The sequence below is a fragment of the Apis mellifera genome, linkage group LG15 (genome assembly GCF_003254395.2).
Source record: "Apis mellifera strain DH4 linkage group LG15, Amel_HAv3.1, whole genome shotgun sequence".
Lineage (NCBI taxonomy): Eukaryota > Metazoa > Arthropoda > Insecta > Hymenoptera > Apidae > Apis > Apis mellifera.
The window spans coordinates 8,391,287-8,414,249 of record NC_037652.1 but is presented as its reverse complement, the minus strand read 5'-3'; the positions used below and the strand labels follow the sequence as shown (position 1 = coordinate 8,414,249).

The 22,963-nt window shown below is 38.9% G+C and overlaps 1 protein-coding gene across 4 annotated transcripts in view; it reads left to right on the top strand.

Annotated features, from left to right (window-relative positions):
• LOC726948 (suppressor of lurcher protein 1) overlaps positions 1 to 22,963 on the top strand; it is a 388,735-nt gene that overhangs the window by 347,261 nt on the left and 18,511 nt on the right. For 3 of the 4 annotated variants that reach the window (XM_001122665.5, XM_006563653.3, XM_016916568.2), the window contains exon 10: positions 5,248 to 5,438. The exons of the other annotated variant lie outside the window; for it this stretch is intronic. In XM_001122665.5, the coding sequence (XP_001122665.2) occupies positions 5,248 to 5,438 (191 nt within the window). The remainder of the gene's footprint in view (positions 1 to 5,247; positions 5,439 to 22,963) is intronic. 4 annotated transcript variants of the gene reach the window in all.

Sequence of the window (22,963 nt, the reverse complement as noted above, 5' to 3'; positions counted from 1 at the left end):
CGAACTCGATAGCTCGATAATTCTCAACGAAAATAATATATCGTTGCGTAACGTGTCGTTTATTCCGGTATATATGCATACACGATGGAAGCGGCACAGATGGAAATGCGATGAATAGAACGACGGCGTGGCCCGTAACCGACATCTGATTTTCCTGCCCAGTTTCCTTCCAATCATCCGAGTGGATTGGTCGAAATTTTCCTCCACCGTCGCGCATTCCAACATTCGCGTACACACACACACACACACACACACACACACACACACACACACACACACACACACAGCTTCATCCATTTCGAAATACGTTCGTATAGGCGACGCATAAACGTTGAGGGAGCAATGATATTCTTTACGTTCGTACGAGTCTCGAATCTACTCTGATAATTTCGAGAAAATGTTGGATCATTGTTGAAGAGAGAAAGAGGAAAAATAAAAATGCGAGAAAATAGGGAAGGGATGAAAGGGTATGAGTAAATGAATAAATATAGAGGGATATATTATCGCGTTAATACGAGGGTGTTGAAACATTCGTTCCCTTTTCTCCGCGATGAACCGTGATAAATTGGGTAGGGATAGAACGGCGAGAGGCGAGAATTTAAACGGTATTTGAACCAATTTTTACTTTTACTCGCGCGCCGCTATATACTCGGGACCGATATTTCACATCCGCGATTATTCATTTCCGCGTTATCCGTTTTGTGTTTTAAACGACATATTCGGAATGGATCTAATAGGTGGCAAATTCGAATTTACGACGCTGGGCCACGCGTTGTGGATGTGTAGAGGGAGGGACGCATGTATAGCGGAATAAATGTTTGGAGAAGGTATTAAATATTTATTAAATGTAATTATGATTTAAATATTTATGCTACATCGTGCGTATAAATTAACTAGCGAGATATTAATTTAGATAGAAAGTGTGTGTATATTACGCGTGTATTACCGTGTTTTCATTTGTTCTTTTCCTCGAAATATATTCTCTTTGTTCGAGGCGAGAGAGAGAGAGAAAAAAAAAGTTACGTAGCGCGAGCTTTAAGTGTAAATTTATTACCGTGTCAAAATTTAAATAAAAATAAGATCGTGCGAGATTTTTTTGGAGGGGGTTATATTACGTTTCCTTCTTACGTTCCCTTCGCGTGTATATTCTTTATTTATACGTTACACGCTTTGTATTTACCGACAGAAACTGACAGAATTCAACTGAAACAATTTATGAAAGGAGCCGTAGATATGAAATCATAACATTTGAAAGCGTTCGCAAATGCAACAACATATATTACGTATTATACGTATAAATCTCGGCCAAACGTTGAAAACAGCTTTATATCCCGAGTTAAAACGCGTGTTTTATTCCCTAAATTCGACAATTCAATTCACGTGAAAGCAATTTTTATTGCAAAAAAAAAAAAAAATCGTGATTCCTCCTCCCCCTCCAATATTTCCATTCCTCTTCTTTAAAATCGATCGAGCAAATATTTTCTTTCTTTTTTTTTAATAACAAGATGTATCATCGAAGGAAAAGCTTCCGAAAATTTCCAACAATTTATTGCCCGCGAAATTTCTCGCAACTCGCTCGTGCCCTGAAAAAAAAAAAAGAAACAGAAAAGAAAATTCTCCATTAATTCCAGAACTACGTTCCCGAGAAAGAAGAAGTGGCTTTAAAAGAACGCATCCAGAGAGCGCGATATTTCTCGCGAGGGGAGAAACGAAAGGGGTGCGAAGAGGGTGATAAAAACAGAGAAAAAAAACCGTGATGAAATAGAAAGGGAGTAATGAAAGAACGGGCAGGGGAGAGAAGACGCGACGAAACAGTGGAATTTTTTCCCCCTCCCCTTTCTTTTTTTTTTAGAGGGTCGCAGAGAGAACGAAAACGAAAACGAAAACGAAAACGAAAGTCACGATTGAAGTACCACGTACAACCCCTGCAACACGTCGAGTTATCGGTCCGAGAGTTTTCCAGGCCGATGTTGTAGTGGGGAGGGGGTGTTGAATATGAAAATACGAGGAGGAGGAAACGCTGTCTTCTGTGTTTCTGGCGCGAAATCAGTAGTAGCGAATGGAAATACGCGGCGGTCCCACAGGTGAGGCTCCCTTTGTCGGAGGAGGAGATGAAAAGTTTTCCCATTGAATATGTTTCACGCCACGCGTTTGGCCATCCACGCGTGTATCCAGAGAATTGCGGATAAATATGAAAGAGCGGATTCGTTCGAAGAGAGAGAGAGAGAGGGATTCTCGAAGGGAATAGCTTCTTTCCTTCTTTCTTTCCTTTTTTCTTCTATATATTCTGAAAAATGGAGGAAGGGTAATTGGGTAAATTAGACTCGGATTGTTATTCGATGAATTTCAACGAAACCGTTTCAAGATTTCTCGATGGATTTCTTCTTCGTTGAAAAAAAAAAGACGCGTGGTTCTTTAATCTTGTTCGCGTGTATTCTTGATAACGATGAAATCGAATACGAATGAGAAGAAGAAGAAGAAGAAGAAGGAAAGGAAAAATCCGAGCATCGAAGGGGAAGGAATTAAGTAGTAGAATTATTTCAATTCGCTGTCATTTAATTTAACGTTCGTTATTAATGCACCCCCGACGTTCATTTCGCGCGTACAAATCGTGTCGTTAAAAAGGAAGGAGCAAGAAAAAGAGAGGAATATATATATCTTTGAATACACTCCTTTTAACGGCATGATAAATCCGCCTTCCCTCTACGAAAGAAAGTTATAGATCTTTTGTATCGTCGTTTTTACCCCCGGGATTGCGCAACATTCGTACTTATTATAGCCGGTTCAGCGATCCGGGTGGCGGGCGAGGCGCGAAAATTTAGTGGCTTCTTCGAATATGATTCAAATACTGCCGTTTCGTTGCCCGTTCGACCGTTTTAACTTTAACGAACTCTCTCTCTCTCTCTCTTTCTCTTCGATTTCTAACGATCGTTAATACGAGCGACGGGTTGTCGGGGAAATTTCGCGGAAAATGAAATTTATACTATCCTAAGGATTATATGTTTCGATAAGTGAATGATAAAATAATAGTCTGAGATCATTTTAAAATTCCTCTTCCACGATTATTGAATAAGAATACGAGAGAAACGAACGAGCTTTCCTCCAATACGTTTCAATTTTTATAAAACTTGCAAAGAGCGATGGCATCGAATTAATTAAATAAAATCCCGAGCGACGTTTGTTTAATTAATCCCAGAAAACGAGATATATATATATATATAGAAATATACGGAACTAGAACGTTCTATTCGTTTTATTCTTATCGAGAATCAACCCTCCTCCTTAAAGCATTGTCCACATTTCACGATACGCCTCTGTATTTATGCGGATGCGGGGAGGGGAACGTGGCATTGCTAATGCATATGAAAAAGATCGATCGAACAACGCCACCGGCCTGTTTCGGCACCGTATCGAAAAACAATTTGTACGACAACGGAGGTACTTTAAAATATTACACCGTGTTTCGACACGTGGATGTTGTTTCTCTCGTAGAAACTTTCGCGCGCCTCGTTTTCTTAAACGTTTCAACTTTATTAATTGAACTCGAAGGAGATTTTATTTGAAAAGAATTAAATTATCTTTCAACTTTCTAGTTTCTCTATTTCTGAATGATGATTTCTTTCTTCTTCTTTTTTGATAATTCGACTCGTTCGAGAAATTCGAGTTTTCTTAATTTCTAAATGGTTTCGACGAGCCATCGGTATTACGCGGAGTGTACAAGCACGCAATTTAGGATGGTTGTACATGTTGCTAATTTTCGGGGAAACCGTTGCCGCAAGTCCTAAAACCCATTACTGATCAGATCTGTTCGAATCCGGTATACACGAGTTTACAATGCGTTGATGAAAATCCGAGATCTAATTAAAATTTCAAATTTCCCGCAACTAGAACAAAATTATCGGACTATTTCATAAAACGATACATCGCATATATCGTAATTTTAATTAATAACCGAGTTAATAAGTTAATACTCGACTCGTGTATAACGTACAAAGTGTATGAAAGTAACAAGTTTTTTTTTTCCCCCCCCAAAAAAGATGATCGACAAATGCAATTCATTATTCGTTCAAGTTATCGTTTAATTTTATATCGAGATGGAAAATAACCAAGTGTAATTATTATTCTCGTACGTGTAAATATAATTGATATTGATCGAAATTATATTATTACCATTAATAGCATTAATTATCGGGACAACAAAGTTTGATTATAATGCGTTTAAATGAATTGAAATATCACGAAATATAACGAAACATCACGTTGGAATCGATAAACATGCAATTTGTGTGTTCATCGAAATGTATAGAATATATAATAATATCATGAAGAAAGAATGAAATGGACGGAAGGTGGAAAATTTTAATTTCCAAAAAAATATTATCCGAAAATAGATAATATCGCATTGTTTGCCCTTATAAATCCGTTTAAACGCAAATACGATATTATTTACCTTAATAAATCCATGTAAACACAATGTTTACATTTGTAAATTTATTTGAAGATAAATACCATTCCACAAAGATTAAAAATATTTACCCTCTGTAAAAAAATAAATAATATATTATTTATTTCTTTTTTTTTTTTTTTTACGAAATAAACGACTCCCAAAATTTCGATAATCACGATATTTGCTTTGCTATTTATCTTAAAATTTGTACGAAAGATATCCCATATGCGAAATAAAAATTGTAATATTTCTAACTTACGCACAGTAAATGAACGCGCGTATCGAAAACAGTATAAATATAGGAAAAAAAATATAAAACAATGGCAACAATAATTCTTCCTTTTCTATTTTCTAATTTAAAATACAACTTTGCGCTCGATTATACATCTCGTATCCAGTGATACGTATATTCCGGATGATGGAGAATAAATAATGGCAAGTATCGTCGTAAATTAAATTCTTGGCCGTTAACAACATTTGCACAACGTCCGGTTGTTGTTGCAATTTTACAACGACGCCAATTTGCGTTGTTTTCACACTACGAAGGCTACGACAACAAACTATTTCGATCGGTTGTTCGTCTCATATGCAATTTTACCCAATTACGATAATCGATGATAATGAACGTTGTCAAACGTGTTGTACGATGATGTATCGCGTGTTACGTTCATTTACTGGAATGATAATAATAACTCGCAGCCTGATCGAATTAATCAAATCTCGCGTCCCTCCCCGTCCAACCTTATCGACATCGTATCCTTCGTTAAATCGCCCCTCCCCCTTTATTTCGAAATTTGCAGATGCGAGGGCGTGGACTCCTTGATGGCGTACGTGCACATAGACAGAAAGAAGGAGAAAATAGATTCGTTCTGCGGCGAGAAACCGGCACGGCCTATCATGAGCAACGGACCACGTCTCTCTTTGGAATTCAACGGAATCACGTCGTCCCGCCAATCCCCAGGCTTCAAGGCTGTATATACCTTCACGGAAAGTGAGTAGCAGTGGAACGATTTTCTATTTCCTTTTTTTCCTTGCCACTCGCCTATCAACCGCACGGGTATTTTACGTTAAAACGGTAAGTGGTGTGTTATATTGAAGAGACGATTGTTCGCCCGATTTCTTATTGATAATCGAAATAATTTTCACGCGTTCAAATGAAACGTACGTGTTTTTCAAATTTTAATTTTAAATTAATTAAAAAATATTCAAGAACTCTCTTGGTAGGATGGAATTTCCAATCGAAATACTTTTAACCTCATCCGTGCAAGGAAGAAAATCGAGGATTTAATTCTTAACACCGTAAACGGCTTGGAGAATATTTATTCCCTTCCTGTTATCGCCGTTGGATCGAAATGACAGTCGTCTCTCGAGCGCAAAGGGTTAATACATTATACGACAGTTTTGACGTACAGCACGATAAAATTATCTATGCTAACGACACCCGTTACATATGTACGCTGCCCATTCAATCTCGATTCTATGATTAATTATCTGTCGCTACGAAATCAGCTTCGAAATCACCATTCCAAATAATGAATTATACTTCGAATCATATCTAGAAATGAATACTTTATTCCCCCCTTTTCTTTTAATTTCGAAATACGATTCGATTCTCCTTCGTCCCCCTAAGTGGTTATAAAATAAATCCTTCAAATTTACATTCGAGTCTTAACCCTTATTAACTTGCAGAAATTGCTCCACTTTCCGAGAAATGTCAATTTCAAATCGTTATCCACTCGAAACGTTCGATCCCCTCGTTGTAAATTATTATCGGAATATAAAGCAGCAACATCTCTCGTGCATCTTGTTCGCGTAAATCCGTTCTTGCTATGCATTTATACCAACATTGTATTAACATCGGCGACTCGTTCGTATCTTAACCGATTCAGATTCGCCATTTTCCTTTCCATCTCTTTCTGATTTTAAATTTCGTACATACATATATTGGGTTGGCAATTAAGTAATTGCGGATTTCACTCATAGATGGCTTCAATTGAATTTTTAGGTTTGCTGGCGTAGTCCAAATGTAAAACACATTTTTTTATTTGATAGTTGGCAGTTCAGCTGTCAATTAGTAAAAAAAGTTTTTTTGATCAGTTGCGTAGTTTTCGTTGAAAAATGGAAAATCAAAAGGAACATCGTCGTATTTTGCTTTTTTATTTTCGCAAAGGGAAAAACGCATCGCAAGCTCGCAAAAAGTTATGCGCTGTTTATGGCGACGAAGCCTTAAAAGAACGGCAGTGTCAAAATTGACAAATTTCGTTTTGGTGATTTTTCACTCTGGTCGTCCAGTTGAAGTTGATGACGACCTAATCGAAGCAATAATCGATTCGGATCGTCACAGTACAACTCGTGAGATTGCAGAGAAGCTTCGTGTATCGCATACATGCATCGAAAACCACTTAAAACAACTTGGCTATGTTCGAAAACTCGATACATGGGTTCCTCGCGAACTGAAAGAAAAGCATTTAACGCAACGCGTTAACAGCTGCGATTTGCTAAAGAAACGTAATGAAAATGATCCATTTTTAAAACGACCGATAACTGGCGATGAAAAATGGATTGTTTACAACAATATCAAGCGAAAAAGATGGTGGAGCAGGCCACGTGAACCAGCTCGAACAACATCAAAAGCTGGTATTCGTCGAAAGAAGATTTTGTTATCAGTTTGGTGGGATTACGAAGGAATTGTCTATTTTGAACTCTTACCACCCAACCGAACGATCAATTCTGTTGTCTACATCGAACAACTAACGAAATTAAACAATGCGGTTGAAGAAAAGCGGCCCGAATTGACAAATCGAAAAGATGTTGTATTCCATCGTGACGATGCAAGGCCACACGCATCTTTGGTCATTCGGCAAAAATTATTGGAGCTTGGTTGGGATGTTTTGCCACATCCACCATATAGTCCTGACCTTGCACCATCCGATTACTTTTTGTTTCGATCTTTACAAAACTCCTCGAATGGTAAAAATTTCAATAACGATGATGATATCAAATCGTACCTGATTCAGTTTTTTGCTAATAAAAACCACAAGTTTTATGAACGTGGGATTATGATGCTGCCTGAAAGATAGCAAAAGGTCAAAATGGGCAACACATTACAGAATAAAGTTATTTAGTTCCATGAAAAAATTGTCTTTGATTTTCTAAAAAAAATCCGCAATTACTTAGTTGCCAACCCAATATATATATAAAATGTACCAATCACGATTCTTCCAAACGAATCGAATATATTCAAATCGAAACGCGCGACTCTATTCATTTCGCCCACATATTCATCCGTGCGTCCAATTAAATTTTAGAGAAATATAATTTCGCGAGAAATAATGTCTCGTAACGACACTCTTGTTCGTACTCTCGTTCGAACGTTTAGGGAACAGAAAACGTTTAACGAGCGTTTTTCGAAGGGTGTTCAATTCGCGGTTCGGAAAAGCGAGGCAAGATGCGAGGGGAAAACGATTAAGAATTCGTTTCATTAGGAAAAGTGCTTCCTACTTTTTTCTCGTTCGACCCGTTTAATTTCCAGTACGAGGAATTTCTCCCCTCCCCCTCGTATCGAGATTTATATATTCGCGGAAGGCGTGTCGCGAACTCTCCGAATTTTTTTCCCCTCGTTCAATTTCTCCGTCGAAAAAGAAAAGAGAAAAGCGAATTACAACGTTCGATCGCTCTCCTCGATACACATATTCCAGGAATTCCTTCATCCCCTCCCACTCTCTATTATTCAAACTCCCTTCCCTCATTTCTAATTCACCACTCTCCTCGAGAGGAATGGAGGCAACTTCTCTTACTTATTTCCCACAAATTTCTTTCTCTCTCCCTTCTTCTCTTCCCTGGTAAATTCGGATATTGTCAGTCGTCATAAATCGGTTCGATGTGCTCGGGTAAAGATAGACGATACGCATCATTGAGAATAAGTTATCCGAGTGTATACGTGTATGTATATACGAGACGGTGTATGACGTACGATCTTATGTATATATATATAGATGTACATATATGTGCGCGTCTGTGCACGGGTCGGTGCGGTCCGTTCGGTCCTTTCTCCTCGCGCGCGCCTATGCCCCGTCAAAATTTCAATTTCCGTTGAGCATTCTATCGTGATGGCAATGTGTCTCTCTTCGTACGGCCGTTCATCATCCGATCGCGCCTGCCTCTCCCCTCCCCCCACTCCGCGGAACAAATGGATCGCGGAAAGAGCGTTTGTCGTTCGCTCGAGAGAGATTCGAAGAGGAAAGGAAAGGAGAGAATTATTCCTAGGATGATTGGTTGATTAAATTTTCCTTCGTTTCACGCGAGAGAAAATTCTTTGCACGGAGATGAATTAGGTAATTTGCGTGGATTTCGGATAATCGAATGAAATATCGAATCGATATACGTTATCCAATTAGAAATTACCGTATGTGTGATACGGTATGATGCCTCTAGGCCCTTTTGAGCGTACGTGTGCAGTATGTTATTGCGTTGATTACACTTGTTAATGATTTGTGATATGATTTCTAATTTGCAGATATATTGATAGGGAGAAGGTAACATCTTTTTCTTCTTCTTCTTTTTTCAAAAGTATAATTTCATTCGAAAATTGTAAAACGATGTCGGGTGATATTTATTCGTAAAATTTCCTATTCGTTGTTATATTATTGATTGAATCTCGTTTCATCTTGGCTATCTACATGGAATCCTGTTGCTATAAAGAAGATTGATATAATAAATTCTATCATTGAAACAAAAGAATGAATTTAAATATATTCAATTGGTTGAAGAATAGTAAAAAAATTGTTAATATTAAGTACAATTTTCTAAATTTTAAATTATTAATAATTAAATAACAACTTAATGTAAAATCTGAAGAAATTAGAATGGATGAATTTAATAGAGGAATTTCTATTGGATTAAAAAATTTAATATCTTTCGGTATTATATCAATTTCAATATTTGGAGAAATTGAGGAATGAAAAAAGAAATACGAAATAAAAAATATTACTTCTGAAATCTAGCTTTCACAAGTCATGGATTTAAAAAAGTAATATTTCTCATCAATCTTACAAATTTTCGAAATCTACTATTTGGAAGAATCTTCTATCTCGAAAACGATACTAACTTCCTTGGACCGTGGTTAAAAGATATCGCGCATTGATTTTTTACAAACATTGTGCAAATTTAAACTTTGAAAATCCATCGTAAGGATATCCAGATTTCTCACGAACGAAAACTAATTCCCCCTTTTAAATATACGCGTGTATTCGGTGTATTAATTTTAACGGACAAATTTACCGTGTTAACCGTGTATAGCTATCCATATACATATATATACGCTTGCGCACGTGTGCGCACGTGTATTGTTGGCCAAGTTCCGGGGAAGTAGACACGGTTCCTATTATCGCGTAATTGAAACCCGAACAAACGGATTTCGAACGGATTCACAATGGCGGAGGGGAAGAGGGTGACGGCGGCCAAGTTCTTCGTTCCTCCTCCTCCTCCTCTCCCCTCCGCTCACAGAGAAACGAGCCACGTTAACGATAAAAAGTTTCTCTTTAATTGCTACGGTGGGATATCCTTCTGGGAAACTTCAAAGCTGGATATCGTCCGTGAAAAAGCCGAGGTGGGCGCGCGCTCAGGAGGATCGTTCATAACTGGATTTCCAGCCGGATAGGCCAGTGAACTCGAAGCCACCGCCTGAATACAGCGGCGTTAATCTCGCTCTTGGATGCCTCGCCCGTTTTCGAAAAATCGTCTTCTTTCGTTATACGAACGAAGGTAGGTCAGGAAAAATGGAGGAAAAAAGGGGGTCGAAACTTGTCTCGAATATCGAGCGAAAAGGGTTCTGCGTTTGAAATCGAAATAAAATTGAAAACCGGTTAAAATTATCCGATGCGCCCGACTCAAAGCATCAGTCGTCGCTACGACGAATCAATTTTTCAAACGCGACTCGCTCGCTCCCCTTTCCTCCCCTCCCCTCCCCTCCTCCCTCGAGTTTCCGTAAATTGACGCCGCGCAAGCCAGTGAATTTCCGCTGGCCGGAAATCTCGTCGGATTTTTGAAAAAAATCGGAATGGAAACGAAATTGTCCACCCTTTCTCGAACGCGCTTTTTCCTCCCCCGTATTTTTATTCCATCGTTCTCGGTTCTCAAGTACAATTCCTAGTCGCGCTAGGATGGAATTGCTAATGCGCTGGCTGGTGCAACGTAAACATCGAACGAAACACCCCTCGCAAAACATCTGAGTTTAATTTTAAAAGGCAGGAAAAATTCTCCCTTTCCTCGAATCTCCAAAATTTTCTTTTCGCCTCGAAAAGAATGTGGATGGACAAATTCACAATCTCGTCGCTTTTTATAAATATTTATCCGACCCCTTCTTCCCACCCTCCTCACTTCGAAATCGCAGAAATCACCGTCTCCCTCTGTTCCTCGTCAACGCGAAACTCCATTTCGCGTAATCTGATCGACGATATATTCCCCGTCCTCCTGTCGCCGTGTGTCGGGAAAGGAATGACTCATTTTCGCGGGGAGGGAAAGTCGTCGGGTATTCACACCGCGTTGAATTCGACGAGAGGAGGAGGAGGAGGAGGAGGAGGTCGTCCGTTTCGAAACTTTCGGAATTCTGGCGGAGATAGCGTGGATGGAAACAGATACTCTACGCACCGTACGAGGAAACGGATATCGGCCTTCCACGTATTCTTGCCGACGAAAAGAGAGTGATGGATTTACGAAGCTCCGCCACACAGAGAGAAACAGCGACGCACGATAATAAACGTACGCGCGTATCGATCTCTCGCTCGTGTCAAATGCTGGAAAACTCGCAACAAGCGAGCCGCAGTTTTAACCCCGCTTCCAAACTTCGCTCGGATGCAATATTCCCGGCTTACTCCTACTACTCTCTCTCCTACGAGATTTTAATATTCCGGAAAAAGGAAAAAGGGGGAAATATTCTCCTATTCGAATTTAGGGAAGAGAGGAAATATTCGAATTCGAGGAAGGGATCGATAGAGAAATTAGCGCGACACCGCTTTTAACCTTAAACAACAGCTGGTAGGAGCGGGTGGAGAAAAGGTAATCCCTTAAATAGAGAAACGTTCGAGGCAACGTTTTGCATTCTGGAATTATTCCGCGCGAATAACGAAACGAGGTGGCGGAATCGTTATCGTTGATTACAATTGCAAAGTTGGAGGGGCAAAGAGGAGGGGAATGGAGACACTCCTGTGGAAAAGGAACGAACCGACGAAGGAAGGAAGGAAGGAAGGAAACGAGAGGTCTCCCCTCCTCCTCCACGCCGGAACTCGGTTACACAGCGGCGAATCGGACGACGCGGATCTTTTGTAATGTAGATGACGTTGGGACGATTTCGCCGCGGTTATGGCCCCCTCGACGGCAGCGAAAGTGTGATAAACAGCCTACCCGCACCTACCCGCATCCCCCCCCTCCCCAAATGGAAACTTGAGGAAACTCGTGGTCAAAGAGGCGCTACGCTGTTCCCCAACTCTCTGGCCAGGGCAAGAAATTCCACCTATGGGTGGAAACGAGAGACGTAAATTGCCGGCTCGGCTTATACACTTCAACATTCTTCAAACGGGGGAGGGAGGGGGAGAAGGCCGCGGGTATTATAAAAGTTCTTGGGAAAAACTTTATCAATTTAACGGATTCGCCACGTGTATCAGGGGAGGAGGGGAGAAAAGCTTCCGCTCAAGAGAAACCTCCCTCCCTCCCATCCCCGCTCTTTCAATTACTCTTTCTCGCCGAGTGGGAGCGCGAACGGGTGAATGGTCGTGGGGAACATCGAGGCCAAGTGCGCGAGCCCGATTACGTAGATCAGGTTTTCACGGCCAATTCTCTGTTCAACTCTCAATTAGACCCCTCGAGATTATATTATTTAACCGTACTTTAATTCATTCTCCAATGATTCGAATGATTCGAATAGGTTGTCTCGATCCTTTCGAAAAGAAAAATCGTTCACGATTCCGTCTAAGCAGAGTGAAACGATTTCCGAAAAACAAATTCGTGTGAGTTTTCGTCGTTTCTCGCACCGAGTAAAATTGTCCAGGATTCGTAAAATTATCAAATTTATCTATTGGGTTGGCAACTAAGTAATTGCGGATTTTTTCTAGAAAAAGACAATTTTTTCATGGAATTAAATAACTTCATTCTGTAACGTGTTGCCCATTTTGATCAATGATCTTTTGCCATCTTTCAGGTAGCATCATAATCCCACGTTCATAAAACTTGTGGTTTTTATTAGCAAAAAAGTGAATCAGGTACGATTTGATATCATCATCGTTATTGAAATTTTTACCATTCGAGGAGTTTTGTAAAGATCGAAACAAAAAGTAATCGGATGGTGCAAGGTCAGGACTATATGGTGGATGCGGCAAAACATCCCAACCAAGCTCCAATAATTTTTGCCGAGTGACCAAAGATGCGTGTGGCCTTGCATCGTCACGATGGAATACAACACCTTTTCGATTTGTCAATTCGGGCCGCTTTTCTTCAACCACATTGTTTAATTTCGTTAGTTGTTCGATGTAGACGACAGAATTGATCGTTCGGTTGGGTGGTAAGAGTTCAAAATAGACAATTCCTTCGTAATCCCACCAAACTGAAAACAAAATCTTCTTTCGACGAATACCAGCTTTTGATGTTGTTCGAGCTGGTTCACGTGGCCTGCTCCACCATCTTTTCCGCTCGATATTGTTGTAAACAACCCATTTTTCATCGCCAGTTATCGGTCGTTTTAAAAATGGATCATTTTCATTACGTTTCTTTAGCAAATCGCAGCTGTTAATGCGTCGCGTTAAATGCTTTTCTTTCAGTTCGCGAGGAACCCATGTATCGAGTTTTCGAACATAGCCAAGTTGTTTTAAGCGGTTTTCGATGCATGTATGCGATACATGAAGCTTCTCTGCAATCTCACGAGTTGTACTGTGACGATTCGATTATTGCTTTGATTAAGTCGCCATCAACTTCAACTGAAATCCGCAATTACTTAGTTGCCAACCCAATACTAATAAATTTCGATCACTAATCCAAAGAAAAAAAGAAAAGAAACGAAACAACAACTCGTCCTTCTTCGACTCATCATCATCATCGTTGTCATCGTTACACGGTCGTAAAAAAAAATTGCCTCGTCGAAAATTTCGTGGAGGGAATTTTCATTTCGAGCGGAAGCCGGAGAAAGGAGAAAGAAACGACGTTGTTTCGCGGGGAGGAGGCAGGGAGAAAATGCGCGGGTCAATAAGGTAAAAATGGCGCGTGATTTTTCCTTCCCGCCGTTGTTACGTTAAATATTTCACCGACGAACGACGGTAGAAAGAGACGACGTCCATTGTTCCTTCCCGTTTCGTGAAACGAGGTAACCGATTCATGAATTCGATCGGGGATCGAGAATCCGATATCCTTCGAGTTTTCTTCTTCCTCGGGATGTTAAAAAATTGATGCCACGCCTCGGCCCGGGCTTTTTATCGGCGCGACGGGCTACTAAACGCGCCATTTTATTAGATCGTTCGCGCTACAAATACCAATACACGCGGTGTACGTGTGTATCTATATACCGTGTGCGCAACAAATCTCGATGCCCGACCACCGAAACGCGTTTGGTCGAACGTCGAACAGGTTTTCCATTCCACGGTGTAAATTGTCCGTGGGGAGGAGGGGAAGGGAGAAAAAAAAAATTATCACCCGTGTCGATTCAACATTAATAAATAACGATGCGTATATCCACGGATATTCACGGACCCCGTTGAAATAATATATATTTCATTTACATGGGCTCGTAATTCAATAATTCAAAATAAGATATAAATTTCGTTTCGAGATAAAAATGTTGGCCGGGGATAAATTTTAAGATCTATTCTCTCTCTCAGATAATTTATATATGTATTTTTTTTTTTAGAAAAATAGTTTCAGATCAATAGTTAAATAGGGAAAAATATATATAACTGTATGCTATATTTATAGCATCGATACATATATATATATATATATAGCAAAGAATATTCGCGCAACATTTTTTAGCCCGATTGTGTAAATTTTCTATGCGAGAAAGACTATCTTTTTACGCGATAAAGTGTTAGCGGAAATATAGCAGTTATATATTTTTTTGCGAAAACTTTTATTGAAACGATATTTCAATGCCTCGTATCGCGATACCAGAAACTTTATCGCGTTTTTTTTTCTTTTTTTTTTTTTTTTCGTTTATGTTTCCCGTAATAGGAAAAAAAAACACCTAAAATTAATCAATCTCATCGAATTGTTTCTTTAACGTAATAAAAAGAGACACTTGTCGCGATCGATTCCATTAAGATCGTTTCTTCGTTATTGTTTCCAAAAAATCTTTCGTTGGAAACGAAAAGTCAAAAGTTGCGAAAAGATGCAAAGTGAGTGGAGCAACCTCTTTCTCCGTAAATACAGATTTCAATTTATAGATATACAAAAACCAGGCGGGGTTTTACACACCGAACGAAAACTTATTCCAGCTTCCTTTCTCCGCCAAAGTTGGCGCGTTTTATCCTGAAACTTGTTGAAAGAGATACGCGTTTGAGGGGGGGGACGTCAAAAGTTCTTTGTTCGCGAACAAAATATTTTCCACCCTAATAATAATAAACGTTTCTCCCTATCTTCACGTTATTTCGTTAGACAAACCTCCATCACTTTTCCACAACTTTTCTCCTTTCCACATACACATTAATATACGCATTAACGGACGCATACGTAAACAGAAATTTAACGTTAAATTCGTTCCATCTTCTCCAACCGAATCGAACGAACGAACAATTGCCCCTTTCGCAACAAATCCCCCTCCCCCTTTGTATTTTACATATCGAAAAAAAAAAGAGAGAATAAAAGGCGGACAAATAGAGCAACAATGGAAGAATCTCGGTAAAAACGACAAAGCTCGGCCCTCCTGTCCCACCCATTCTAACGCAACATCGAAAGCGAGTTATTCTTCCAGGTAAATGACGTGCACATTCTTTTCCTTCTCTCTTCTCTCCTTCCTTTTCCTTCCTTTTCCTTCTTTTTTCTCCACGAAAGGTACACACGCAGGATCACGTCAAAGGTGAAACTTTGTTAACTCTAAGAGAGGAGGAGAGTAGTAGTGTCACGCGGTGGAAAACCATGCTCTGCGGCCAAACAAACAAACAACCTCCCCCGTAATTTCCGCAAAAATGGACAAAGCGTGGGGAAAACGTGGCTGCGATCTCGTTACTTTAAACCGCCATTCCGCGGGTGTAATCGAGGACATTGTTTGTTGCTTGTAAAACAACCGACTGCTGTCGAAAAAAAATATGGTGGTGGAGGAGGAGGAGGGGCGAGCAATGCAAATAGGGTGATTCCGAAATGAAAACCCGACCGCGAACGATTCCGGAAAAAAGACATGGAGTCGCACACGTGTGTGCAACTGTGGATTCGAGGGGAGCTGAAACCAGGCAATATGAGCTTCTAATTTAACCGTGTCGTTCGAAATGGGAGGAGAAAAAAAAATGGATCGTTCGCATAATTTCTGTGATTTTTTCAGATCGTATTATTTTTCGTTATTTCGTGTTTTTTTTTTTTTTTTTAATATTTTCGAGCGGATCACGGATATTTTTGGTCTCGTGGATGAAAACGTCGAGCACATCGGTGGTGAACACGGTGCGTGGCGTGTAATGTATATTAATTGGGAGTTGATATTAAAAACTGAAAGGTTCGTATTTATATATGAAATTAATTCGCTCTTCTCGGTTTTGGAAAGTCGATATGTGGAAAATTTATTTATTGTTATTGTCGTGTAATTCGTTTCTCTCTTCTTATCGTTATATATATATATATAGGAAAGTCTCGTTTTATTTTTATTTCATCTCTACATCTCGATAAGAAGGAAAATTCGAAACGAAATAAATTTAAACGGTGCGCGCGATATTTTAATTTTCCCGGGTTATTTCGCGTTTACACCGTGATAGAATTGTTTATTCGTTGATTCATTCGCCGATAACAATGAAATATCTTCGAATATGTTCGAAGCCGGCCTTTTAAATACGATCCACCCGATTCTGTCCTTCCCACGCGTTTTAATATCCGTAAATAAATAAAAAAACAGATAGCGCCAATTTCATCGTAATTTAACTTGCCTCGTCAATCGTCACGATGCCATTCTTCTTCCGAGTGTAACCACTCGGAACTCGCCATAATTGAGAGAAAGAGCGGCTTAAAGAAACCAGGAGCAAGACGAGCGTCGTAAATTAAAGCATCGAGAACGATCGATCGAAATTCACTCAGCGTCTCAGAGTTTCTCACGATCAAAAAAAAAAAGAAAAATAAATAAAACAATTAAAAGATCGTTTCGAATAGAAATAATAATTCGTTTATATTAATCCTACTTTCGAATTCGTGCGTTCAATTCCAATTCGATGCGTAAAACTATGAATTGGGATAATGGATCGAAATGAATCCAATCCCTGTAAATTCATTATGATCCACTTTTGGGAGGGGAGGGTGGAGGTAACACCAAAGGCGGCTACAAATAGCGCGTAATCGCATTTAACCGGACACGCGTGGATCAATATTTATCGCATCCTCTCGTCGACCCTTTCACACTTTTCAAACGGGTTCCTCCCTCGACTCGCTTTCGTTTCCACGATAAAAGTGTACCCGGATCGTTTCGAACCGCTACTTATTCACCCCGAAACAATAACCCTCCCCGATCATCCTTCTTTCTCTACCCACTTTTCGAGGAGAAAAGTGCGCGTTTAAAGGGAACGCCCGAGGCGGCTCGATGCCTGACCCGCGCTACTGCCGTGGCCGCCTCTTTGGCAACGGTGTATTTCATCGAGACGACGGGACAAAGCCCGTGGAACGCACAACGATCCGCGAACGCGTGTACGGATGGAGAGTGGTGGGGGGGCCTCTCCCCTTCCAAATGAATATCCGATTGCGCGGTAGAAGGGGCACGCGTATACCTTTAATCGCGCGTTATCTTCCGCAACCTATCGACAAACGTCATAAAATCGGGCGAATGATTCTGTCTGGAAAATCTGGAAATTCGAATCGTCCCGTTCTCCCCTCTTCTGGATCGCTGCATCCTAATGCAAATGTTTGATCAACGGAACAAGATCGAATTGTGCTCGATTGTGTTTATGCACTTTGTACGTTGGGAACGTTAATTATATAATCGAGGATTCAACGTTTCCAAAACGTTGATTCGTTACGATGCGAGACAGGGATAAGATAGTATTTTCGGAAAATTTTAAACTTCTTTTAGATTCCTTCCTATTTATCTCTCGTTACGAAGATACGTTGATTAAACTTCCTTCGACTTGGTCGTCGTGTAAAAGTAACGATTCTAAGATCGGTTTGCGACCGATCATATTTCAACCGGAATTTCCTCCAATTGTATCGTTAAAGGGGATATCTATCTGCAGCTTTTGGATTGATCTCTCATTACATTTCTTCTTCTTCTTCGTAATTACGTTTCTTTTTGTCGTTAAATACAATTTTTTATTTTATTTTCAAATCTAGATGTGTTGTTGTTAAATTGTTGAAGAGATGGACGTATCAAATACGTTTATATAAACGCGTGCTGGGGGAATAAAAGGAGATGCAATTTTAAAAAGTGAAAAATGTAGAACGCGCCGTGTCACGATTCGGATCACGTTTTTTTTTAAGGACATTTTCTTAATTGCGCTACGTAAAAATGGTTTATAGCCCCCACGTTTCAATTATAAATACGTAATGTAAATTTGAATCGACGCAATTTTTGCCACGCGGATATTCAATGGGATATTTTTCTTTCTTTTTTTCGAAACTGAGATTCGTAACTTTTCCAACTCGTTTCTTAATTTTTCATAGTACACAGCCCGTGTTGACGTCAAAAATTGAAGTGGCTGTTGACCCATTAATGTTCCGCTTCAAAAAGTCAGTATGTGTTCCGTTTTATTCGAAACACGTCGAGTCTCGTGGCAAAGCAAACGTGAAATTTTTAAACATTTGCAAAAAGTATCCTCCTTTCTTCTCCTTTCTTTCTTCTTCACCAATGAAATTCCTAAATTTCTTCTTACCCCCGTCATATCCCTTCCAACGAAAATAATTCACGAATTCTAAACAAATTTGAAACCGAGTTGTCTCGTCTCAAAAATATTCTTCTTATATATATATAATTTTAAAAATCCTCCTGTTCCAATCCTTCTTTTCACATATTGTTTCCTTCTCGTTATCATTTCACTTTGATTATTCAAAAATTCTAACGAGCTTCAACTTCTCTAAATAAATTAAAGAAAAAGAAGAATATCTGTAAAAGATAATTTCTATTCCTGAGAAATCTCGTGTTCAAAAATCAAATTACATCACATCGGTTAACCGTCTTATCTGCCATCCGTACGAGTCACATCTGATTATCACGGACCACGCGAACCGTAATGGAATTGATTTTAGACGTTATCAGTTCCCCACATCAGGAATAATCAACCGTTCCCGCCACTATCCACTCCACGGTATACCCCCGGAATATGTAGTATATTACGCGTAAATATTTACAGTCTATCCAATCATTTGCGACAACAAAATTTACCGAAGGCAGAGCACGCTCGTCGCTTTGTGGTCGCGATTTGCCTCGTCCAACGATTATCACCGACTGCGTCCACGTTAATTACGTGGATGCGCGATTAATTTAAAATTGAAAAAAAAAAAAAAAAAACATTGCGATGGATAATTTTGGAAGAAATTGATTTGCATTTACATTTCCTCCTCCTCTTTATCTCTTATCGAGTAATTTTAATTTCGGATTTTTTTCTCCAAGGGACGAGGGAGAAATTCGTTCTCCTTGTTCTCTTTAATAAAAATATTTACAGGGAAAAGATTCCGTTGCAAATGAAATTTCAACGGAGAATCGCGTTATACACGCCCCCGAAGGTGCGATGAAATTCAATGAAAACTGGAGAGAGTTGTGAAACTTTCCTAACTTTCCCGTTCCCGCTCGTTTGAAAATTTCGAATGAAAACGGCAAGCGTCTTTAAGTTTTTTTTCTTTTTTTATTTTCATCGCTTTGGTCATATCTCGAATTTCAACCCATAATTCCATCCCGATAGTATCACGGATTTGTTTGTTAGAGAGAAAAGGACGAATTTTTTCCATAATAAATAATACGACACGGACGTGTTATCAAGGCGGATGGATTAAACTTTGAGCATTCATCGAGCTGCGACGAATTACTTTGTAGGAAATTATCGAAGCAATCTCCAAATCAGTTCAAACTCCCCGCTTTGTCTCGACGAATGGAATATTCTTTCAAATCTGTCCGAGAATCGAGAGAGAACGATGGATTACGAAATAAGCGTGCGTTACTTAAACGTGGGTTTTCACGCTGGTGGATATGATAAATTTGTTCCGCTGTGAACGGCACGATAATTGCCGTCACAATTACGCGCGAGCCGTGATCCGTTGTTGCCAAGTTGGGACAAGTTGTATCGACGCCGAGTCTTATCGATCCACTCTCGTCGCGAATCGTGCAACAGTTTCGTCCGATCGATAAACGGATAATTATTTCGCGTGCACGTGTTCGTAACGCGTGTTTGAACAAGAAAAATCTTCCTTCCTTTATATATATATATATATTGTTCGTTTTTTCACACGAGTGTCGCTAGTAGAACGATTTTAGCCAACTTCGTTCCAAAGCTGTAGTTATTATATATTTTCAGTGTTGCCATTCTCGTGGTTGTATAAGAAAAATTCATTGCATAAAGATAAGACCAAAGGAAACATTTTACTTTTTCTATTACTGAAAAGATAAGAATAAAAAATTCATAAAGAAGGTGTATTAACGATAGTTACGCCGGTGTCAAAACCATTTTTCAAAATTTCGACAGAGACATAATAAAAATAAGATCGAGACGAACAACACAATTCGAGAAATAGCTATCGAGATCGAATTATTCGCTTGATCGCGCTTAAACCGACTTGACGTTTCATCTTCGTGAAAAAAAAGAAAAAATTACTTCCCCAACCATTTTCACTTCTCTTTCTTATCTTTTCTCTTCATTTTCCAAATATTATCCGGATGAAAATTCGCGAGGAGCGGAAGTACGAGATGAGGAGAAGCGTCACGGTTCGTGGATCGGAACATTACTTAACAACTTGGTCCCGAAAGAGGGGAAAAAAGAAGGAAGGAAGGAGAGCGGGGGTGGCGTGCGTAGGTTAAAAAAGACGCAGGGAGAGGGGGCAAAGTTCGTTGTTTGTGGAGAAGCGTGCAGAGCGCGGCAGGAAGCGGAGGAACAGGAAGGAAGGGAGGGAGGGAGGAAGCGCGCTCTCTCCTATCCGGGGAAGGGTATAGGCTTCGCCGGATGCTGAATGCTTGGCAGACGCGAACGTTGCCGCGCTCAGGAAATTTCTTCGGGACGGCGCGGGCGCGCTCGTAAAAGTTTTGCAGTTTTGAACCAGTTTCGCGCACTCGCGTGCGTTAATTGCAACGGGGAATCTCTGTTGTTGCGAATGTTGAACGTAAATAATTACGAAGTGAAAGACGCCTTTCTAACGAAACTACGTTAGGATTATTATTATTATTATTATTATCATCATGAAATTATCGCAAGGACCAAGAGGAGTATATTTTTGAAGAAGAAGAAGAAGAAGAAGGATTAAAAAATTCGATTCCCTTCGAATTTCTATTTTACACGCGTGAAGAACAACTTGATTGTAATATGTCTCATATATATACAACCTTTTAGACAACGTTTGTAGTCAAAGATTGATTCCATCCAGTCAATTCAGCAGTTTGATCGCTTAAATAAAATGGCGAGAATTGGGTATTATTAATATTATCATCATCGTATTATGAAATTATCGCAAGGACCAAGAGGAGTATATTTTTGAAGAAGAAGAAGGATTAAAAAATTCGATTCCCTTCGAATTTCTATTTCAATTAATGTAACGTTAATTGAATAAATACACGTGAAGAACAACTTGATTGTAATATATTTTACATATATACAATCTTTTAGACAACGTTTGTAGTCAAAGTGGTTGGTTCCATCCAGTCAATTCAAATTATTATTTCATATAATGGCGAGAATTATTATTATTATTATCATTATTGTATCATGAATTTATCGCAAGGACTATATTTTTGAAGAAGAAGAAGAAGGATTAAAAAATTCGATTCCCTTCGAATTTCTATTTCAATTAATGTAATTAATTGAATAAACACACGTGAAGAACAACTTGATTGTAATATATTTCACATATATACAACCTTTTAGATAACGTTTGTAGTCAAAGTGATTGGTTCCATCCAGTCAATTCAAATTATTATTTCATATAATGGCGAGAATTATTATTATTATTATCATTATTGTATCATGAATTTATCGCAAGGACCAAGAGGAGTATATTTTTGAAGAAGAAGAAGGATTAAAAAATTCGATTCCTTTCGAATTTCTATTTTACACACGTGAAGAGCAATTTGATTGTAACACGTCTCACATATATACAACCTTTTACACAACGTTTGTAGTCAAAGTAGTTGGTTCCATTCCATTCAATTCAAATTATTATTTCGTATAATGGCGAGAATTGGGTATTATTATTAATATTATCATCATCGTATTATGAAATTATCGCAAGGACTAAGAGGAGTATATTTTTGAAGAAGAAGAAGAAGGATTAAAAAATTCGATTCCCTTCGAATTTCTATTTCAATTAATGTAATATTAATTGAATAAACACACGTGAAAACCAACTTGATTATAACACGTCTCACATATACATAACCTTTTAGACAACGTTTGTAGTCAAAGTGGTTAGTTCCATCCAGTCAATTCAGCAGTTTGATCGCTTAAATAAAATGGCGAGAATTGGGTATTATTATTATTATTACTATCATCGTATCATGAAATTATCGCAAGGACCAAGAGGAGTATATTTTTGAAGAAATTCGATTCCCTTAGAATTTCTATTTTACGTGAAGAGCAACTTGATTGTAACACGTCTCACATATATACTACAACCTTTTAGACAACGTTTGTAGTCAAAGTTGTTGGTTCCATCCAGTCAATTCGAATTATTATTTCGTATAATGGCGAGAATTGGATGAATTTTGTAGGTACTTTTTCCTTTCTTTTTATCGACTATCGCGAAAGTTTTTTATCCGGAAGAACATTTTCCCTACCCTGAAAAATAAGAACGGTGAATAATTAAAATCTATATTCGGAGATATTTTGGTGAAGTTTATCCAACTCGTAACTGATAACGCGTACTTTCCAAGAGAATAACGTTAAGTTAAATTTTTATAGGTGAAACTACTACTACCCACTCCTCTCCTCCCGCCTCTCCATGGATATTTAGCAAAATAAAGATTTTCCGATAAAGCTATAAAATAAATATCAACGGAATAAAATATCCTCCCGTTTATGGGGGAGGATAAACTCGTAAAAATTACGTAAAGGAAAAAAAAAACAACAACAACGTTATAAAATTTTCGCCGTAAAAAGGAAAAAAAATGATGATAACAAAAATATCTATTTCTCCTAATGTTGGATATAAGTTTTCCCCTAT